Source organism: Passer domesticus, chromosome 5, assembly GCF_036417665.1.
Source record: "Passer domesticus isolate bPasDom1 chromosome 5, bPasDom1.hap1, whole genome shotgun sequence".
Classification (NCBI taxonomy): Eukaryota; Metazoa; Chordata; class Aves; order Passeriformes; family Passeridae; genus Passer; species Passer domesticus.
Genome location: NC_087478.1, coordinates 47693057 through 47715833, shown reverse-complemented (window position 1 = coordinate 47715833; position 22777 = coordinate 47693057). Strand labels below are relative to the sequence as shown.

Sequence of the window (22777 nt, the reverse complement as noted above, 5' to 3'; positions counted from 1 at the left end):
TTTAGACGAGCCCTTAGGCATTTTGTTCCAATTTAAAACACAAGTTATGTATACAGTTTGAATAAAGCACTTCCACTTTTAAATTAAGCAAAATAGTTTTTATCAGAAAGTTACACAACCCCAAAAAGCTGAGTTTTTCAAAACCATACTTTATTTTTAAAGGCTAAGAGAAGTATTCAGAACTGTATTTCTTAAGCAAAAAGATTCACATTTCATTGTGCAGGGTCATTAGTGGGAGAAAAAGCATTTGGGGATTTACTTTTTTGCAACTGCTGTTGAGTTCCTACATCAAACCACATTTGTTTAAAAATGGTAACATCAGTTATGGCTCAAGATACAGAATTACAAAAGAGTAACACAAACCTTGAAATTCAAGAGGTGAACAGGTAACTATGGTAATTTTTTCCACATAAAGATGTTTTAGCCAAGACAAACAGAAGCAACAGCTGTCTTTATTGGCAGCCAAATCCACTGAATATCATCAGGACAGACACTGCATCAAAGATACCCATGCCTCTAACACAAATGCATGTGTTAGAAGAATGTTCTGTCTGTTCCAATTACTTCACCTTTCCCTCTGTATCACATGCCTCAAAACCATGGAGGTATGAAACCACAACAACAGATTTATTTTTTTTAAACAAGAGGCTACAAGAAAAGATGGAAGACTACAGAATGTGGTGAAGAAAGAGTCATCACCTCTACACAGACAGCAGGACTTTGACCAAGAAATTTTAATCAGTGAGCACGTAAGAACCCAAACAGATTCAGAACCCAGAGGTGCAATTTTGTTGGGTATTCCCCCCTTCACCAATCTGTAACTCTGCATGTACATGTTCTGGATGGCTTGCATTCAGTGGGACAGAGGTAGTGATGGGAACAAGATTCCTTCCCTAAAGTTTCCAAATAGATGCAACCTGGTAAGCATGGCCCCAAGGAAGGGTGAGTGCAGCCAGCAGAGGGCCTGCCAACAGGGAAAGGACAAGAGCACAAGCACAGACAGGAAGCTGCTCTCCCATTCCCAGACTGAGAAATAAAATGTTACGTAAAGGTGCTGGACAAGAACTGAACAAGTAACAAGACATCTGTGCCTCAGCAATATGTACTTCATGCCAGGTTGTGCAAAGGGTAGAACTGTACCTTTGCTGCACAGTTGTGGTGTCAAAACTATTTAGTATTTGCAGTACTGCCAGAATTCCAGTGTGTAACTAGCTAGCCTGATTATACTGATAATAGCTTTAAAAAGTCTATCACCCATTAAAAAAAAGTTGTATTTGCAGACAATTCCTTTATCCAGTTAATTCTTCAGACTTGTCCCACCTTTGCTATTTTTCTGCCCTAAGGGGGATTAAGACAGACTTCAGTTGTTAAAGTTCTTTCCCCATTGCTCAGTGAGAGCAATAAAAAAAAAAAAGAGCATGTTTTTATCTTATACTCCTGGAATACTACTATTTGTTATAAGAACATTAATCCAGAGAAAACTGTCTGTAATACTTACAATGAAAGGTTGCAACTGTTGGACAAGAAGGGATGGTTGAAAACTAGGTCATCTGAATATAATTTGAGTTCTACAAACCAATATTTGAATAGAGTCAATACCTGGGGCTAGAGAGCAGTTCTCCTTAGAACACCCCATTTCTCTTCTTAAGAAGATCAGAGGTAAAATGGTTTATTTTATTGCAACACTGGTTAGCCAAATCCAATCCTTGCCATTCAGATATGATTTTTAAGAACCAGGGATTTTATGGTTTACTGCCAAATTTGGCAGACAATTTACTGATGAGATTCATGACCTTGGGATTGCTCTGGTACTTGGACATATTTGCTGGATTCTGGGCAACATCTTGGAATGCAACCATAACTTCTGGATCCTGCAGGACAAAAAGAAAAAAAAATTAGGGCATTTGTAAAATAACTCTACAAAAGTGATTATGCAGTTCCATGTGAATCTAGTCTTGCTCAGCTTTTATATGACAACACTACATTAGACTTCTGGCAAGAAGTCTCAAAAGACAACCCAATAATACAGTGCATGCTGTTAAAGCTGTGTCACTAAACAGCAGAGTCATTACTGAACTTGTTACACTAATAGCTCAGTGTATGAGGAGGGAAATCAGGTAAGACTTCTGTTTTCCCAGAACAGGAGCTATCAAACACACCTACTGCATTCTTTCTGTTCAGGCATCTTTCAAATGCATTTTGAAGGAGGTAGGAGTTTGATGTGTGTAGCATGCATGATAGGATAACTCTACTCTGAGCAACAGCTGATTCTCATTTTTTCATTCTAGCAGCAGAAGCCTCAAACTGTTGGGTTGTGAGCAGACAATGTGGCAATGTTTGGCTTTTAAAATGCATCTAATTCTCAGTCACTCCTCATCTCCACTGAGAATTCACACTTGGAAAAGAACCTTGATATCTCACATCACACTACAGTGTTGCAGTTGATAAACACATATTCAATAAAGTCAGTGTCCAAAAAAAACCTCAGTTTTCTTTATTTAGTATGAGAAGCATTAACTCCTTTTTCCCATACTTCTAGTATACCTTTGGCCTCCACCAAACTCAAACTGGTTTTACTTGTTTTACCTGTGTGTGTTTTGAACATGACTCTGGTATGTAACACTTAAACATCTCAGCCTGGAAAACTGTTTCCATTATAGCAGGATCTACAAAAAAATTCTAATTTTCTTTGATTCAACAAAAGTGTAAGCAGTTTATTATGTTCAATACAAATCACAGATGTTAGCTCTAATTTCATCTGCTGCTCTTTCTAGGACATTTAAGTATTTTCACCAAAAGACACACTGCTTCCTAGACTTCTAACCCATTGCTACAGCAGGCATGTTCTTTGGAAATCATCACCACATAACCAGTGTGCTCAGAGCTGTCTGTGCTACCATAACACCATCCTGTATCTATTCCAGCATCAGACTCAGTCCAAAGCTGTTTAACAAGTCTGATCCTAAATTGCATTTGGTAAGTGTGGACTCTACTGAAAGCACCCACACACCTCAATCATATTTTATACATGTTGGGAACCAAGAGCCCAGTCTTATGGGAGGATTTACAAATGTCTTGTCTCCCTCACAAAAGATAATCTGCAAAGTATATGGCAAATAGAATGATGAAGTTCAGAAAAGGAAGATTAGATACATTCTCTCCACTTTACAGGATTCCCATGAAAAGCAAAAAAGGCAGACTTTCACAACCTCAGAGTTCTTGAATTGATTTCAAAATAGGGCACATGATTATAAAGATTGTCATGTTGTTAAGTCTGTGGTTTCACTTATATATTAATCTGGAACAAAAAGCAGAATAATCTTAGTCACTAGTTTGTGTCAAAGCACTCCTAAATGAATGTTAAATATCCAGTTTTATGCTATGTGCTTTACTTTCCTATAAATTCACAGCAAGGAAACGATTCTGTATTTTTGTGACTCCCTGGAAGCTCTCAACCTTAGAGCGTGCTTTTAACATCCAAGGTTTGACACTGATGAGCAATATTATCAAAATAAAGTGGAAGACTGAGGATATCAGCATTTCTGTAGGGAAATGTTTAGTGCATAAGGTGGAATGGTAGCCATTCTATTAATGGTACATGGGAGACATTCAGTTTTCTAATGCTCTGGTCTTTAGTTGCAGAAGGAAAAATAATACTTCCAAGAAAGAAGTTATTGCTACTTTTTTTTTCCAACTTCACACATTTTGTTGGAAGTCTGTGTCTAACATATGGCTACATGTCAAACAAGGAATCCATAGGTTCATCTTACACATCACTTCTTATAGAAAGAACTTCTATGTGACTCCAAAATGCAAATGTCATGTGTCTAGAGAAAGCAGTTGTATATGCAAGATATGAAGTACTAGACAACCCTCTGGAGAGACTAAACAGTAAAATAAAACACACTAAAATTTCAGTCAATTCTTCTGGAGACTAGAAAGCTTAGGGGCAAATGAGCTAAAAAAGCATGCATTAGAAATCACTGCAAAAAGTCACAACTTGCTACCATTAAGAAGCTGTGAAAAGAAATGCAAGAGAAGTTTTGCTGCTTTGAGGAAAAAAAGTCCTGAAGAAATAAATCTTCATGTAATGGAAGCAGAAATCTTCCTCACAAAAGAAGATTTTCTAGTGATTTGCAGAGATCACAAAATCACAGAATTGTTAGGGTTCGAAGGGACCTCTGGAGATCATCTAGGCAAACACCCCTGCCCAGACAGGGTCACCTAGACCAGGTAAGATTTATGCCAATGACAAGCAATAACTCCCCTAAACACGTCCACAAGCAGCCATAGCTGGCTCTTTGTTTGGTTCTATGGATGACAAGATGAAGTTAACAGTAAAATCAGTTTAATCTGACCTGTCTTCAGGCACTCACAGTTGTCAGGTTTACTGAGATGTTACAAGACCCAAGCACATTTCAATATTAACTCATGGAAAATAGTCTCCAAAATGATGAAATCATAGCAAGTCCAAAGAGACTGAGGTAGTAGCCCTTTACTCTTAAAATTCTCCCATTTTGGCACTAACTCCTCACTATGAGAAGCTTCTACAGACTAACAGTTACAAAGCAATTTTGGAATGACTTGTGTGATTCAGTATGTTCAGACTGTTTTGTTACCTCATAACAGATGACATAATAGCTGCCAACTTACATTAACCAATAACATATTCCATAGCTGCACTGGGCAGATGCCAAGCAGTAGAAACTACTGTCTTTTCAAATTACAGCTTACATGGCCAATTCAGAAAATACCAGAAAGCAGAGTTGGACATTTTAAGAAAAGGTGGCAGCATAGACATAGATCAAGTTCTAATAAATCATATCTAGATAGCTGTACATACTAAAGCCTGCCTATCAGAAAACACTGATAAAGCAGAAAACACTGTCAACACACAGTCTTGTAGGAGTCCTGCCCTGTGCTGGGGCATTTGTAATCAGCATGCATAGAGTTTTCTTAAGGGCATGTGACAAGCATTTTATATTTAACTGCACCTCAACCCTGTTTTCAGCAGCCTCTCATCACAAACTCCAGTGTTAGAGCAGGAAGTAGCCAGGCAAGGAAGACAGCTACAATCAAGGGCCCTTTCTGCATGGTTTGCAGGCAAGCCAACACTGCTGACTGTGGCAGCCTAAGTAAAGGTGTGTTTTCCAACATCAGCAACCATTAAGGGAACAAACCCATGAACTTTTGCATGGAAAGTGATGACTTTTTTGTGATTCCATGGCATACTGAATAAGCTTCCTTTGTGATGCCTTCACTTCAATGAGCTGAGGACAAAATGTCACTCTACTCACAGCAATCCAGAAAAAAGAAACAAGACAGTTTTGTACTTGATTATATTAAAATGCAAATGTAACTACATAGCTCTGACTTCTTCTAGCCCATCTGCCCTTAAAATGGTGTTGTCAAACATGTTCCCTCTGTTGAAATACTTCTCTTGAGTAGAAGTAGTTATGACATTGAGTAATTAATCAAACCCACCATGGAGGTAAGCTTTCCAAGTATGATTTCAGAAAATGCCAGATAAAGAACTATTCTAATAGTACTCTGTCTATGGCAAAACCTCAAACATTTAATCTCCTAAGACAAAGAAAATTCTTATCACAATATTATTATAATATATTGTGTAAGAAAAATAGTATCAAATTTTTTTGTTTGTGCATAAGTATCCTTCTACAAAGTGTGTGCATTCAAAAAATGAGCAAGTGAATTATAATGTGTGGAAAAGGACCATTTGAGAGACTTTCTCAAAAGCGATAGATGACAACTGCATATAGCACAGTTTTGCTTATTGTAGACAGGGGCCAGGGTTTGTGTGTCATCTTTAATTAAGCTTCCATTAGTTTGCAAAACAGCTAGCATTTAATTCAGACAGTCTGGTGTCACACACATCAGGAGAGAATTTTATGACAGAAAAAGCAAGCACCCCATTGCTATCCAAAAGGTCACATCTTCCTTCCTCCCCTTAGGCTCACAGGTGCTGTTCTTCCCTTACTGGGAACGTGTAGCTTTGACTTTAACAAATACTCACCTGCATGGCTGCAAGAACTTCTGGATCACTGAGGATCTCATTGAGGCCTGGCATACCTGCCATTCCTGGCATGCCTGCAGCCCCAGGAAAGCCACCTGAAAATCCAACACAAGAAAAATGTTCAACTCACCCATACTGTAATTATGCTCACTGAGACCAAGACTTACTGCCCTTGCACATCTCTTAAGCCATGTCTTCCACATAGGCTACAGCTGGCCCACTGGATGGAAATTGGGGTCTTCTCCTGTTCTTTCTGTTAACACTTACATCTTATTTCATTCATGTTTTTAAGCCAATTGAATAGGAGGCTTGTAATGAGTACAGTTCTTTCCTGTTAACTAAAATGAGGCAGGTCTCAAGCTCAGGAACATAAGGAGTTTGAATGCCTGGGGTGAACAATTTAGGGCAGAAGCAGCTCAGTATTATGTCCCAGGCACATTCCACATTTGGCAGGAACTTTAGGTTCTGAAAAATTGTACCACCAATGGAAAAAAAACTCCAACAAAACCCCAAGAAAAATATCCCTGAAGCAAAATGCTTGAAGTTCTCTTATGGAATCCTTATTCTGCAGCTTTCCCAGCTGTGCTGAGCATGACACATATGGTCTCTATCTGGCTGCTGATCCAGCTGGAGCACACACACAGCCTATCTCAATTCTCAACTACATTTCAGTCTTCAAGAGCATCAGCACTTTTGTTTCTCCCCAGTTCATTGTATAACATGGAAAGCCTAATTTTTGTGCAGCTGTCAAGGATAACTTTTCTGTAAGGTAATCTGCAATACCTCCTTAAAAAAACTATTCTGTTAACAACAGCTTGCAACCAGCACAGATTTCCCTCATGTTCAACCCAAATTTTCAACTTTAAAACTATTGCTCTTAAATGGATTCAAGGCATCCTGAGTAATTTAGAAAACATTTTTATACTCATTTTTAAACACATTATCAAGCAAATTCTGCTTCTTTTGTTTTCCCAGACCTAAATAATTTCATTCTGTTATTCTTTAATTATTGATTTCTGTCTTCCCTCTACTTGCTACACAGCATCATTCCTCTTCAGGAGAAAGAATGCCATCCCTCTTACCACAAGTGCTCCAAGAGTTATTTGTATACAAGTTCTAAACTTCACATAAGATTTTTCTCTCTGTCTTGAGAACAAAAGCTACAAAAACTGCAGTTATAATACTCCATATGGAAACAACAACCACCTCCACCTCAAGTGTTTGTGCTTAAAAATACAATACCTGGGAAGCCACCTGGGAAGCCACCAAACTGAGCTCCTCCTGCCTGTCGTCTTGCTTCTTCCTCCTGCAGATGAAAGCACATCATTCCACACAAAACAATGGAACTGCAGCCTGTTTTCTACTGCTCAACTGGGTTTAGGAGAAAAAAAAACAGCCGAGACTGTTTCAGGCAGATATGCCACCACAAGAAACAAAGCGCTCTACTATCTTCAAAGCCACTGACAAGAAATTGCTCTGTCTATTCTTAATTTTCTGTCTATTCTTAATTTTGCACATGATTGCAGGTTAGTTATGCAGGTTATGTTTCTACTGAATACAAAGTGTATGATTTGTTTTAGCTCCCCAACTGTATTTTTAGAACTACCACCCCCCACATGTTAAAATACATCATTAAAGCACAAAAAAAAAAAAAAAGGCAAGCAAACTGTGCCAGGAATTGAGGAAGAGAAGCAAAGTATTATTCTGATTTTAAAACCTCCCACTTTGGGATACATAAGTACTTTAAGTGAAAGCTATTCTAGAACAGTCACACAATAACTGTCTTCTTGAAATACAGGATTAGTAGAGATTCCAGAGACTGTTTTTGTCACAAGCAATAAAACTAGATGAACTCAAATGCTCCCTTCTCCAGATTTCATTATTGGTGAAGTATCCAAGACAGAAACCAACTCTCTAAGATTTAAAACTTACATTTAAAGTATTTTTTCCTTCGTAACTAATTTTACCTAAAATTAACACTCTCCAAATTATTAAGAAATACTAAAGCCTGAATATTCACCCTTTGTGCTTTCTCATGCTCCTCCCGTGCCTTCTTCACTCTTTCCAGTCTTTCCTTGATTTCCTTTTCTTCACGTTTCCGCTCATACTTTCGTCGATGCTCTGCAATCTTCTGAGCCTGTCACAATGGAATACCAGGAGTTCCTACACATTTCTAGCATCTCACAAAACGTATTTCAGTACAAAACACATGTAAGCACAACCAACCCATTCTACCAGTTCTTAAAACTAAGATCTGATTTTGCATCCCAAAAGCCTCTCTGTTTTAGGAGCCAGTTGCTACTTCCTTCCCATGGCACTCAGGCATTCATGTCTACTCAACCCTGACTGGATTCACCACAACATGCACTCTTAACATATTTTTTGCAGTAGTTTTGAGACTTGCATTATTGTTAGAACTTGAACATGTAATTAATCCATGTCCCTTTATGCTTTTATACTGAAATATTGATTTCTCTGGGGCCAAAATCAGCAACTGTCCTGGAAAAAGGCACAATAGGAAGTATAATTCCCACTGGACACACACACTTTCTAGATAGTGTTATTGCTGCTTCAGATGCCTCTACAGCATGTACAGACCAACAAAAGCAGAACAAATAGTTCCTCAACCAACCAAGACTGGGTAGGTGGGGAGGAAGTTTGCTTCCTTTTACTAACTTTTTCCTCAAATATATTAAATCTATAGTCCCAGCAAAAGACGAATTCACAATTAACTTCCCAAGGCTCCTCACTCAGGGCTCCTTATAACAACAGATTTGAGGGTAGCACTGGTTTCCCCACAACAGAAGGTATTATAAATAATTGCAAAAATGTTTCATGATTTCAGAAACAGTATATGATGGTTACTCTGTAATATTCCTGTAACTGAAAAACACATAGCAAAATCCAGGTGCAAAAACAAAGCTACTACTTAGACCACGGATACTCTTGTATTCTTTTAGAGAAATACTCTTATTCTTTAAAGGAAAAAATTGCTTTTTAAGTAGCAGAAATTTGATACAATTTATTTTAGTTAGGAGACACTCATTCCACACTACATCATTCCTGAAGTGCATCTACCAGAGAAAGCACACTGGAGGCAGCAGGAATGATAGGGAGTGAATGCAGTACCTGCTATCAGATCCTGAAGTCACTGACATTTAATGGCACATTAAAAAAAAGGTTAAGTGTTGTTTTGTTTTTAATGAAGCATAAATAGTTTCCAAATTTTAGATTTCTGTTATTTCTAAGTATTTCTCAAAATGAACAAAACGTTTTTAGAATTTGACTTAGACCTTTTAGCTGAAAGTGCTACAAAGTAAAAAATTCTGGGGAAGCTTGAAGTGAATAAATTAGATGAACACATCATTTTCACTTACTAAAGATTATGAAAACCACTCATGAAAAGATCCTATGTTTTTCCTAGACCTACATACACAAATTCCCATGCAGTTAGCAACTACACATCAATGTATCACATGTACTCACTCTGCTGTTTCTGGGCTCAGGCAGATTAACTGGGAAAGAAAAGGCTCCCCCTCAGCCAAGCATTAAGTATTACTTCTTATGAAAACCAGTTGAGACCTAAGACCTAATTAAATCAACCACAGATCAATAGCCTCCAAAACAGAAGACTAATAGGTTGTAAAATGGTTTCCATTGTCATTTTGCTGGAGACAGCAAAGGCATGGTAGAAAAGCTGAAAGCTGAAATTCTTAGACACAGGAATGTTTATGCATGTGGGGGTTTAAGCTTCACTGGCTGCCAGATGCTCACTAAGCCACTCTCTCACTCCCCCCTCCTCAACAGGATAGGAAGAGAAAATAAGATGGAGAAGCTCTTGGCTTGAGATAAAGACAAGATCACTCACCCACTACCATCATGGGCAAAACGCACTCAACCTGGGGAGGTTCATTTAATTTACTGCCCATTAAAAATGGAGCAGGATGATGAGAAAGACAAAACTGAAGCCACCTTCTTCCCAAAGCTCAGCTTTACTGCTTCATTCCCCTCTCTTCCACTCCGAAGAGCACAGTGGGATGGGGGCCATCATCAGTTCATGACACTGTATTTCTGCCACTCTTCCCTTTTCACACCTTTTTCCTGCCCCAGTATGTCTACCCCACAGGATACAGTTCTTCACACACTGCTCCAGTGTGGTTGTCCCCACACAGCTTAAACAACAGACTGATCCACCATGGGTCTCCCATGGGCTGCAGCTCCTGCCACAAAACCAGCTCTGTGTAGGCTTCTCTGTGCCAGGGGCCTCTCCATGAGCTGCAGCTTTCCTCAAGGTAGATCCACTTCCTCTGTCATGGCTGCAGGGTGGATCTGCCCCACTGTGGATCTCCATGGGCTCAAGAAGGACAACCTGCTTAACCATGACCTTCTCCACTGGCTGCAGGGAAATCTCTGCTCCCAAGCCTAGCACTCCTCCTTCCACTTCCTTCTTCACTGATCCTGGTGTCTCTGAGGGGTTGCTTCTCTCTCATTTTTCTTCTTTACTGCCTCCCTCTCACAGCTACCTTGTGTCACACTGTATTTTTTAACCCTTTCTTAAATATCTTACCACAGAAGCACCACTGGCATCACTGACTCACTTGGCTTTGGCACCAGCTGGAATTGGCTCCCTCTGACAGAGGGGCAGCCTCAGGTCTCTCCTTACAAGAGGCCAGCCCTGCAGTCTCCACCTTCCCCCAAACTTCCTATGTAAATCCAATGCAATGCAACAGCTGCCATCTGTGGGGTCTCAATCACCTCCAAGGAACAGGCAAAACATGAAGAAGAAAGCCTGCTATCAATAGTGTTACAGAAGTGTCTCCTTAGAAGACTGTTTGGGTCAGTCAGGGGAGAACAGCTGAAAACCAGTTGTGCAGAGCTGAGGCTGCCCTCATGGGGCTGACTAATGAAAGTACAAACCACAGCAAAATGCTTCCTTTGGAAAATGTGCTTAAGGTCAAAGCTTTGATCAACTCAGAAATATCTTGGGAAAAAATAAATTATCCATTATCTCTGACTTTTTGGAAGGTTTTTAGTCCAGATTCTAAAATACCTGGCAAACTTCAACTGCTTCAGATTCTTCTGTTAAAATTTGAAAAAAGAATATTTCATATTCCTGTTACATGCCCAGCCCCATACATTCAATTTCTCTACACATAGCCATAAACAGTTGTTACTAAAGACAGAAGTATTTATAAACTCAGTCTGAAGTGTTGGAACATAAACATAGTTCTTCCAGACAACACCTGTTGAAGAATATGAAGGCAGCTGTGTCACTCAGACAAATCTAGGAAAGACCTCCAACATTCCTCCCCACTTACTCTTGGCTGCACCTCCTTCAGCATGGCGCTTGCATCTTCATCATAATCCAGTTTACAAGCTAATGCAAGATCATGAGCAGCCTCCTCCCAGTGGCCAAGGAGTCTGGAATTCAGAAGACACCAACAGTCAGAAAGGAAAACTGAACACTTGCAGCTCTTCAAAACATTTAACCATGCATCAGTCAGAATTTTACCTAGAGCTACAAGGAGTTTAAGAACCATGCTGATTGCTCTAAGCTGCACACTACAGTACCATTAGAGGACACTTGCTTGTTTCATATCCTTACATTAGCTTTTGTCTGAAGTAACAGTAAGTAAAAAACTCTCCATGAGATCATGTCATTGTCTGCTACAAAGAATGATCTGACAGGGAGAAGGGTACCTAGCTAAACACATGAAGCACTACTACATCTCAGGCTCAAGTGGACCCTCTTACTCAGCACTCAAACCTCGTGACTGGATGCACCACATCTTAAAGCAGTCATGTCAGCCTCTGAGCACACTTCTTTACTATGAATTTATACATACTCTTGACAACTAAAAATTTAAGCAAATGGTGGTATTACTACATAGTGAAAGCACTTCTGCTCACAGACAGAGGTATTAATTCAAACTATTCCCCAATCTTCCTATTTTTAGGCTTCACACTGCAAATTAAAACTGCAGACACTAACAAACTACTCTCTAAACACTAAGATGCTTTTTTCAAGTTATATTAGCATTTACTTCTTCCACTTTTATATAAGCTGTAAGAATTATCATCTTTTTTCTTGATTTATTGCTATTTAAAAAAAAAAGTTGAACTTTTATAGTTGGTGGGATGCCTAACACCATTTAAAATAATTACATTGTTTGCTTAATAACATTTCTCAATTGCAACAAATGGTTCCCTAACAACCAGGCATTTCAATTTACCATGTAAGAGAGCTCCAGGGTCTAAGGGAAAAGGACAGGAGATAAATGTTCAAGACTTATATAGGTCAGAAAAAAAACCCCAACAAACTAAGTGAAAACAAAAGATCTCCAAACAAATAAAACAAGCAGTCCTAGACCTCACCATTTTTACCAAATAATTAGAAAATGTTATTCAGAAAAGCAGTAAGCTATTAGAAGATGAGAGAGAGAGAGAGGAAGGGTGAGTGCAGGGGAAACAGTACCAGGAGAATTACTCATAAACTGCCATCAAATCACCATCATCCTTTCTATTCTCTAAGCCACAGACTCATTACAATGGTTTCTTGGCTCACAGCTACTGTTCTTAGGTACAAGACAAACAGTTCAGAGGCACAGAGAAGGAGAGACTGTGTGAACAAAACTATTCCCCCCAAGTAAAGATAATATCAAGTACAGGTGCAGTTCATTACCTATGTGCTTTCCCCCTCCATTTATAGGTCTGTGCTGAGTCAGGATTAATCTTGATGGCTCTGTCACAATCTCTAATGGCAGCATTTGGCTTCTGTAGTTTCACAAAAACACTGTGGGAACAAGAACATTTATTATACATATTGAAATACCAAGTTACTAACTTAAGCTGGAAATAATTTTGGATGACTAACAGGCAGGCTAGTGAGATAATGCATTTGAAGAGCTGAGTTCAAAAAGATTTCACAGTGACATAGATAACAAAGTGGCTGAAATTTAGTCTCACCCTCACTGTAGGTGAGTCATGAGCAAGAAGTGAAAGCATTCATTGTTCAGACTCAAGCCTTGCCAGCAAGAATCAGTGCAGATGAGAAGATACATAAATGCAAAGGACAGTTCAGCCCCATGGTGCTTGGGGTCTCTGGCCAATGGCAACTAGCAATTTGAACAAAACAACAATATTCTGCACACCATATTGCACAGTCTTTAACACAAAGAGAGCATGAGGAGTTACACAGGCTACAAGGATCAACAGCTAGAGTCATGATGAAAAGGAGGTAGGACATGAGTCATCAAAATCAAAAGCAGCAAAACAAACAAGCTCAGCAAGAAGCCCCAATCCCTTGTCAGTTAAATGTAAAAACAAATTTTTACAGCACATAAGCATATCAGATTAAACAGTAGAGTGGTACTTTAGGAGGTTCAAGTAATTAAAATTAAAACTCTCTTAAGTAAACACAAAAAAACATTGCTGAATTGACAAAAGTATTCAATATTCAACATATTCCATACCAGAACTTCTACATCTACATCTAAATCTATATCTTCCTTTTACACGTATTTGGAAACAGTTTGTCAACAATTCCAGTAGATAACTTCATTATTAAGGCTTCTTATAAAGCAAGCACAAAGTCACACATTGTCTTCTAGGAACAAAAAGGTGGACAGGGTGTCAGGGAAGTGTCCCAAAGCTACAGCTCATCAATGAGAGCCATTCCAATGCTGCTGGCTCCACAAAGCCCCTAAACTGCCAAACACACAAACCCCCCACAACCAAAACCATGGATTACTCCTAGCACTTGATCAGCATGGCAAGTTTTACAATGTCCTAATATATTATTAATTTCTTTCTACAACAGACCAAATTGAGGGAGCTTTTAAACTTCCCCCAACATTCTTATTTTTCATTGCTACACCCAGTCCTGAGAAGATAGGACACTTAAAGAGATTTTAAACATACTGTTATGATGGCAACAGCAACAGTGTATTAAGGTACACAAGTGGTGTTACATGCAAAAGCTCTGATAGGGAAAGGAAAAAACCAGCAAGGCAAGTACCACTCAAGAAGTATTACAATGGAACAGTATTTTGTATTACAAAGGACACTAATTAATCTTATGAAAGTTTATGTTCTCTTTGAATAAAGTTGCTATGGGAAAGATCCACTAAATTATCATATCATCCATGATTAGTGGTCCTTTGTGTAAAAACAGAAAAAAAAAATCTGCTTCTGCAACCCATACTTGTCAAGCCTTCCTGAAGAATCAGAAAGATAAAGATGTTTGTGTGTTATGAATTTATAAAGGTCCCAAAGCATCATCTGCAGTCTGGTAGTTGTAAGTAGCAGTAAGGTGGGTGAAGAATGGGCTGAGACACAGATGTGTCCTGTTCAAACACACAACTGTTGAATAGAACCTGGTCTACTAACAAATCATTTAGCAGGTACAACAGGGAGAGAATTCACAAGATTCTTAAGTTTGCATCTAAACAGAGTGTCATTTCAATCATCATCTTAATCCTACGATACACTTCAGATTTTACAAGTGTTTGTAACCCAGCATTATTTACAAGTGTATGTAACCCACCTCAACATACCAAAAGCACTATTGTTGAGGAATCCTTTCAGTGCAGGAATACTCCATGTGCAGCTGCAGTGTCAGCTGAAGATTGGACTCCAGGTGGTGAGAGCCCCAGGCAAGAACTGGTGTCAACCTTTGCACAGGGACTGTGGCCCAGCCAGCTGACTGGACACTCAGACATGACAGGAGCCCATGACCTCAGACCTTCACAAGCACAACTATCAAGGTATAAAATCCCTCCTGAGAGGCACCAGCTCCAGCTGTTAATTTATTATTGCACCATGATTAAATTATTTTAAGGATCCAGATGGCTGAGAGTCTGCTGAGGGAAACCTAGGGTCAGGAGAGTAAGGAAACCTGATCTGACTGTGTGAGTGTGGGGGGTGTAGCTGCAAAGGCACTTCAGTCCCAACTCAGGCAGTGCAAGTGTGACTGCCAGGGTGCCTCCTGGAAGGTCAGACAGGAAAGTGTCCTTAATGTTACCATTAATGCATTCCTTAATGCATTTTGGAACACCATTCTGTTATTTACTCTCTTACCAAGATTCTTTATATGGCTGCTACAGCAAGTCTGGTGAGTCAAATAGAGGAGAAACTGCATGAAATGAACACTTCCCTTTCCCTCCTGTGGTTGAAGTTTACACAGATCCTCAAGTTGCCTTATATTTAGGCTCCTTAAGGAGAATAACTGAACAGGCAGAAATAAATCACTAGGTTATGACTCACCTTGCCCTCTTGGCATACAAGATGGCCAAACAAGGATTCAGCTTGATAGCATCTGTGAACAATTCAACAGCCTTCTGAAGGTCCCCTAAACATAAGTACCAGTGAAGTTTCAATGATTATGTAATGAAATGACATCTGAATTCCCAAACCTGCCTTATACAGTGTTATGTGCCTAAACACTTCTAAGATAGAAGATTAGCAATGAAGTAAAATCACTTTCTCCATCTTGCTATGTTACTGAAGCACAAATTCTGAAATGAATGCTTGAAGATGTATTTTCCCAGGTGAATTTGTATATTTAACTTTGAATGCAATCAAACAGAATGTCACATCTTTACATCTTTTCAGTGCATTAAGACAAACCACTAGAGACACTAATCATAATATGGAGGGAATTACTATAATGATCAATTTGTAATTAAGATGCTGTAGTACCTCCTTCCCCCTTTCCCTAAACTATGGCTACATTGGAAAAACAGTACTTGAAGAAGCTTTCAAGTTCTAGATAGTTTTGGGCATCCTCCTCCTCAAAAGCATTCATAATGGTCCAAGATATACACCTTGTTTTTTGTAAGAGGAAAACCAAAACAAATGTCCCTGAATAAGTACTAAAAAACAATTTATCACCTTCACTGAGAGCATTTATCGCTTCCATCTTCTTTTCATTAGCTTGATCCGCCATCTCTTCAGTTACCTAACAAAATAAAATTAAAAATACACATACAAACCCCAAAAGCTGTAGAGTCCAGGCCAAAATTACTACACTAAGACCTTGCCAAAGGAGAAAGTGCTTCAGTGGTCCAATTCCAGGACCTTAATTTTAATTTGTATTGAAATCATACATCAAAAAATCCCAAAAAACCTTTGCTTTCAGCCTGAAGACATCAGTTGACACTATTTTTGGCTATAAAACACTTGAAGGCTAAGTTCACTAATGGTAGAATTCTACATATCTAGTTTGCATGGGTGTTTTGATAAACTTCTTTGGCATTTTCTGACCTGATCATCCACATGGAACTTTTTGATTGACTCTAACTTGAAAAAGAAAAGAATGTGATTTTAAGCCAGTAAGTTTTCTGTTCAGAAGAAAATGAGGCAAAACAACAGCTGGTTACACAGATAATAGAGCATTCATTCTCCCTCAGCTGCTATCCTTGATTACACTCAAACCCTCCTATCCTTCCTACTGCTACATTGAAAATTTGCTTACCTCCACATTTTCATCTCCCATCTCTTGAGGGTCATCGTTGTCTGGTTCAATCACTCCCTCATTATCAATTTCTGGGGAAAACAAAAAACAAGGCTAAGCTCCATCTACAGAGACAGGATTTTCAGAATAATTTTTAGATTGGCAAAATGCAATCAAGTCACTTTTTTCCCCACCTAAGTCGCTCTCTTCACTTTCTGGTTCGGGTGATTTAACCGGCTCCTCTGGGTGTTCCTCTGCTTTGCCCTGAGAGAGACACATATTTGTAAGCACACATTATTTCTGAGCAATGCTCTATTTCCACTCTCATAAATAAGAAAGTATTAGAAAAAATAGTTCAGATGTACTGCCATCTGATTTAAGATACTGATCTCCTTTTTCCTTCTCTCAGATTAAACCTATCATGTATGCAAATATTTCAGAGCCCAAATCTGCACTCATAAACTTCTATTATTGGTAAAGCTGGTCCTTCAAATTTTTTATTTCAATAGCCAAAACCAAATAATCCAAATAACATCCAATTCAGATCCAGTTTTGCAGTGATTACTAACCAACCTTTCCAATCTTCTTGCCTTCCCTCACACATTCTCTGGATCAAAAATTCTCTCAATTTAATACCATTAAGCTAATGTCCTTTAGCAGGGAACAATGAGCTGATGACAGTGATCTAAATATTGTTTTCATTTGCCAAGGTCTGAGATTGTTGCCACTTCTATATAGAGTACTTTTTTTTCAAAAATTTCAAATGTTTTACTGACTTCTAACTAAATTTCATCTGAATCCCATAACTTAGGACAACCTGTCTATCATCACAGATACAATCTGCTTGTCTTTATGCTTCTCTTGTCACAGACTATATTCAGTACATACACACAATCCCTCCACATTGCTCTAACTGGCCAGTAACTCCAGCATCCACTGTCTTGTTAAAAAAATTAAAAACCACCTTTTTTCCCAAAGTATTTCAAACTTGAAAAAATCCTATGATTTCCACAATATTGCCTTAAAAATTTGATAGTTCCACTGATCACTTCATTACTTATCATGCTCATTAATACTTCTTCTCATAGAATGATTATAATATAATCCACTAATGACTAGAGAAATGGTTTCTAAACAGACAAGAGAAAACAAACAAAAATAAAGAAATCAAGACTCTGTATGGCATTTGCATTGCAGGGAACATCAGGCATTCAGGATTAGGGAAATGGAGCATGACAACACTTGAAATTAACTAGGAAGCCATCTGTAACAAGTCATCTAAAACACACAATGGGCAGCCTTCAGACTGAACTCTCACATTCACCCTCCCTATCTGAGTGAAAACTGACAGCAAATTTTCCCCTTCTGCTTCTCAGTAATGTTGCCAGCATCAATTTGCAGTGATAAATTCTTCATATCTCACCTTACTTGTCTCCTCTGTGGAGGTATTGGCTGGAGCAGGTGGAATTGTGCCTCCCATGCTTTTCAGCAAAACAGAAAAGACAAAACAAAACAGTAAGATTACCAAAATAGTGGCATGTATTTTATTGATACAAATCCTGATAATCTCAGCTTTTTGTTGTAACACAAAACACGATGATCCATTTCAGTGTCAAAGCAGCAGAGTGCACATCCCCCACACATATCTCTGTGCAGTGCAATGCACACTGTTGTACAACTCCTCTGAGACTTGTACTCACTCGCACCACCCTTCACCCACCCACCCTTTCTCACAAGCAAAAGTTGCCTCTTGGCTCCAATGGATTTTCTCCTTTAAATGTAACTTATGTTTGAATCAAAAGTAGACATTATTATTATAGATATTATTAAAATTAGATTTTTTTTTTGAACAGAGGTCAAACAACTAAAGAGAACGGCCTAAAATGCCTGCACAATTTAAAACAACCCTGCTGCCTAGAAAAAAAAAAAATTCTCTTACACATTGCAATATTTCTGCTTTTCCTTTGCCACAGTTAAGGATCAATCTTGGTGGAGACAGCATTCTGTCAATACAGAATAAACTTCCACATGCTATCAACTTTGATTAGCAGCCAGGAATAAGCAGATGCTGAATTCTCCAGCTCTTAGATAGAACATCTAATCATACCTCTGACAGCACACCACAAGGAATAGCATTCCGAGGCATCCCCTGCCCCACATTTCCACCTACTGATGGTTTTCAGTAAAAATATTTCCATGGAATCAACAACCAACTCCTTGGAGTCCCACACAACTGGTTAGATGGGATGCAAGGGAGAGGAGGAGGTGGGTAAGGAGGCACTGGAAGGATGAGCAGGAGGAACTGGAAGGATGTAGGACTATCTGCTTTCAGGAATTAGTGCAACAAAGAACTGTATCCCAGGGATGAGAAGTCAGAACTTCTTAATTCAAGCTACTGCAGTTCATTCTCCCCTCCTTCCTCCCTCCTGTCAGCAGCACCTCAGAGTGAGGCCTCAAACTGGCTGAAAACAAACCTGAATGAGGCAGAACAGGAGAGGGATAGGGATGAACTGGGGGAGAAAGGGTAGAAGGAGTTGGAGAAGGAGTTGACAGGTCCTGGCACAGGGCCCTGCAGCAAAAGGCAAGCAAACAGCATAAAACTGCTTCTCATTTACAAGGAAAAACTGTCAAAAAAACCCCCAAACCAACCAACCATCCAACCAACAAAACCCCTACCAGTGACAAACACCAGCATGTTCCGAAGCTATTGCAACAATCTCTGTGTCCCCAGGATGTTGACATTACTTAATCAAAGTTGTACTGCAAGGACTAAACAACTGCAGCCTGAGAAATCATTATCCAGCCAGGCAGAAAACACAGAACATGGACTAACTGTTCCTCCTAAATTTTTGCCCTCGTAGGCTGACAACAGAACACATAATTCTATTAGTCTCTAAAAGCCAAGGACAGGACTACAGAGACCATCTAGTGAAGCCTTGGAACTTTTCTTCTACATAAAGAAAACTACAAATTACAAAGCATTTAAAAAGAGCTAACAGCTAACATCCATGGTATTAGCTGGTTGTAAATCTGAAACCTTAAATCACTTCAAGACTGAAACAACTGAGTCAGTCTCCTCTGTTCTCTTCATATCCCTCCAAAAAATGTCCCAGTTTAGTTCAGTTTGAGAAATGTTTACTAACATACATGCATGTTTTATAATATGCTATTTCATGAACTACCAAGGCTAAGCAGTTTCACTCACAATACATGAAAATATTCTTGCTGTCCTGGCAATTTCTATTTAAACTACAGTTATAATCCCAAAATAACTCAAAAGCAAGTTACTCTAAAATCTCTTAGCCCAGTATTTGATAGCAATGATTGAATACACAGCAGGGATATATGCAAAGTTTGCAATGTATTAAACCTCAGCAGTACGTGGAAACACAGGGCACTCTTGTAGGGAAAGGCAGGTACTGAGCTGTAGAAAAAGCACAGACACACACAAGACACACAAAGAGTTTAGTGTGTGATGCCAGTAACACCTGGGAGCTGTGCAACAGTGACTGCACATTTCCACTCACCAGGGCCATGAAAAGTGTCACGTTTGTGACTTGTTGGAAGAACTGCAAATGTGATTTCTGCAACCACTTTTCTTACTGACAGCAAAATTATCTTTAGAGAGAAACGGGATCACCATGAATTCAAAAGGGTAAAAACTTATTTGAAGAAAAAAAGGTAAAAAGCCTTATTCATCAATTAGGGATTCTGTGGTTTATTTTTATGGACTGCTATTGTTTCTTTGCTCAATTGCAGGGTTTTGAAACATGTTTCCTTTAATGACTCATCTCATAATAATTCAAGTAAAACATTTGTATTTTTATGCAATTATGAAAAAATGGGCTTGACAAAAGGAATGTCAAAATACTTTCCAAACACAATCACACACTATCCTATGCTTTCTCTACAAAGAGCATCAACATAGAAATTAAATATAACAGCTAGGCAGAATAAGGGTTAGAAAACAACAAGTGAATGAAAACAGGCAAGACCAAAGGTTACTGATGCAAAATTAACAGCTAATAAGAAATAAACATCCCATTCTGGCTTCTTGAGTAGTTAGCAAAACTTAAATTAGAATCACTACGTTTAAGAAAAAATAAATCAAAGCAATTAGCAGAATTTTAGTAAAAAATTTAATGATGGATTTTAGTGTAATTTAGTCATTATTCTAATCACTCTTAACACTACCTAGGTAAACAAATGTATGTCTTTCAGGCCCTGTAATGCACTTAACACTTCTACTGCACACAGCACTATTATGTACAGGCAGAGGGAACCCCACCAGAATTCCAGACAGTTTTGCATGCTAAGTAATTTGGGTACCACTACCACCACCCAAGTGTATTACTTAGGCAAATATTTAACTTAAATATGTTAAGAAAACCAAAAAACTTGAGAGAGCTGTAGGAGATTCTGCTCTGAAGTATTTTTTAAGATACAGACATTCAGTGAAGATTTTACATGTAAAAACCATTCCATGGCTCTAAGTGTAATTACTGTATTAATAAGACAAGCACCAGATACAAATTCTAAAAATTAATTTGGAAATGAAAGCCTTTCCCATTAACACAGAGAAAGTCAGATGGTCATCTTTCCATTCCCTAACACCTTCTTAGGCAAAAAAGAAGTCAGTGTTCTTCCTCTCCCTCTTAAAGTAATCTGTCCACACCTTCAGATTTAACAACAGAAGTACTGGAAGAAGCCCAGGGTAAGGCCCCCAAGTATTTTATACAACAGCAGAAGGAATAAATCCTGCAGCAGGATGAGGCAGACATCAATCTCCTTCCTAGGCAGAGGTATATCTACTGTCAGTACTGCAAAGCCAAGTTCAGTTAAATACCAAGTGGTTTTACAACCACAGTACTATTCAGATGCATAAAAAATGTAAGTATCACTGAAAAAATCCACGAATAAATGCTTCTTTATAGCCATTTTCATTACAGGACATATTGTGAAATGCCAGTGTTTACTTCTCTATATGCATGTACATATATATACATCTATACACACAAAATCCTGCTGTTTCAGATTAACACAAATTTTCTAAAACAAATCCCAGCTTGTCACTAGACAAAAATCCTTTAAATTCTCTTTGCTCAACATGTGCACCTGAAAGTATGTCCCTCACTTCTCAAAGAGTTCTTTAGCACAGCACCCTTAAAAGCCAAGCAGAGGCACCGTAGCTGAACAAACACAGGGGTTCTGTGGGTTCTCTGCCAGCAGCAAAAAATCCCAATTCCAGCCTCGTGCTTCGGGGCTCTCGGGGTGGAACCCAAAGAGAATTTCTTTGGGAAGCATCTCTTAGGGCAGGCCCCGCTCACACAAAATGTGCATCGCAAACAGCAGGTACCTGAACGGCTCACGGGGAGCGGAGAATTCGACCACCTTTGAGGCATTAAACTTCCAAGAGCAAAGCACGTTTTGGACAGGAAGGGCAGCTGCCAGGTGTTTTGTGCTTTTGGGTACCAGGATGTAAGTCAACGTCACTCACCTCCCCACAAACTGGGCTCCCTTTTAAGCCAGCCTAGCCAACTCTGCTGCGTAATGCGAGAATTAGCTCCCTAAGTATTACTCTGGGGCTTTCCAGGCTGGAAAGCTGAGCCGCTGAGACGGCCGGGGGGCAGGCTTTTTGGCGAGGGGAACAGCCAGAGTTAACGAAGCAAAACAAACCGAGGAGCGAACGAGTCCTTTTAACGCGGCACGGCCCATCCCGGCGGGGCGCGGAGGGCGGGAAGGCCGCGGAGCGGGGCCGACCCCGCGCGCGCCCCCCGCCCCGCCCCGCCCCGGCCGCGCGGCGCGCCCGTGCGCCCGCACGCGCCCCGGGACACGCCCCCCTCCCCTCACCGCGTCCCGCGCCGCGACACCCCTCCCCCCTCGCCCCTCACGGCCGCCTCCTCCCGCGGCCCGGGACCGACCTCTCCACCCACTCGCGGAGGAAGGCGAGCTCCGGGGTGTGCAGCAGGCCCGGGTTCTGCTTGCACAGCCGGACGAAGGCCCGCAGCTCACTCAGCTTGCGCGAGTCCATGGCGGCACGGCGGCGGCCCAAGAGCGCTCGTTCCCCCGCCCACCCGTCGCGGAACCTTCCAGCCCGCCTCGCCCGCCAGAGGCCCCGCCCACACCGGGCTGGCCCCGCCCATTAGACATGGCCCCGCCCATAAACTCCACGAGTGCGCCCACAAACGTCGCGCGGAGCGTGGAACCTTCCAGTCCGCCCCACCCATCCCATCCCATCCCATCCCGAGGCCCCGGCCCCGCCCACGCAGGTCGTTGCGGCGGGCCGCCCC

At 40.0% G+C, this 22777-nt stretch overlaps 1 protein-coding gene across 2 annotated transcripts; it reads right to left on the bottom strand.

Moving 5' to 3' along the window:
- Positions 1-129: 129 nt before the first annotated feature.
- Positions 130-22582, bottom strand: ST13 (ST13 Hsp70 interacting protein). Of its 2 annotated transcripts, none has more exons than XM_064420127.1 (12): positions 22409-22582; positions 17911-17968; positions 16682-16751; positions 16509-16579; positions 15926-15992; positions 15299-15383; positions 12717-12827; positions 11353-11455; positions 8055-8171; positions 7277-7340; positions 6035-6129; positions 130-1871 (listed from the first exon to the last, which is right to left on the bottom strand). In XM_064420127.1, exons 1-12 carry the CDS (start codon positions 22516-22518, stop codon positions 1743-1745), a joined length of 1080 nt encoding a protein of 359 aa, XP_064276197.1. In that variant the 5' UTR covers positions 22519-22582; the 3' UTR covers positions 130-1742. The 2 variants fall into 2 exon arrangements, with proteins under 2 accessions (XP_064276197.1, XP_064276198.1); XM_064420128.1 differs by lacking the exon at positions 22409-22582 and adding an exon at positions 21985-22160.
- Positions 22583-22777: the final 195 nt, after the last annotated feature.

Excerpts from the sequence above, each read along its gene's own strand:
- ST13 (XM_064420127.1), bottom strand. The coding sequence starts at position 22,518 with ATGGACTCGCGCAAGCTGAGTGAGCTGCGGGCCTTCGTCCGGCTGTGC. Across the intron at positions 17,969-22,408 it reads CTCCGCGAGTGGGTGGAGAG|CATGGGAGGCACAATTCCAC; the intron begins GTCGGTCCCGGG and ends TTTGCTGAAAAG. Across the intron at positions 1,872-6,034 it reads AAGTTCTTGCAGCCATGCAG|GATCCAGAAGTTATGGTTGC; the intron begins GTGAGTATTTGT and ends TTTGTCCTGCAG.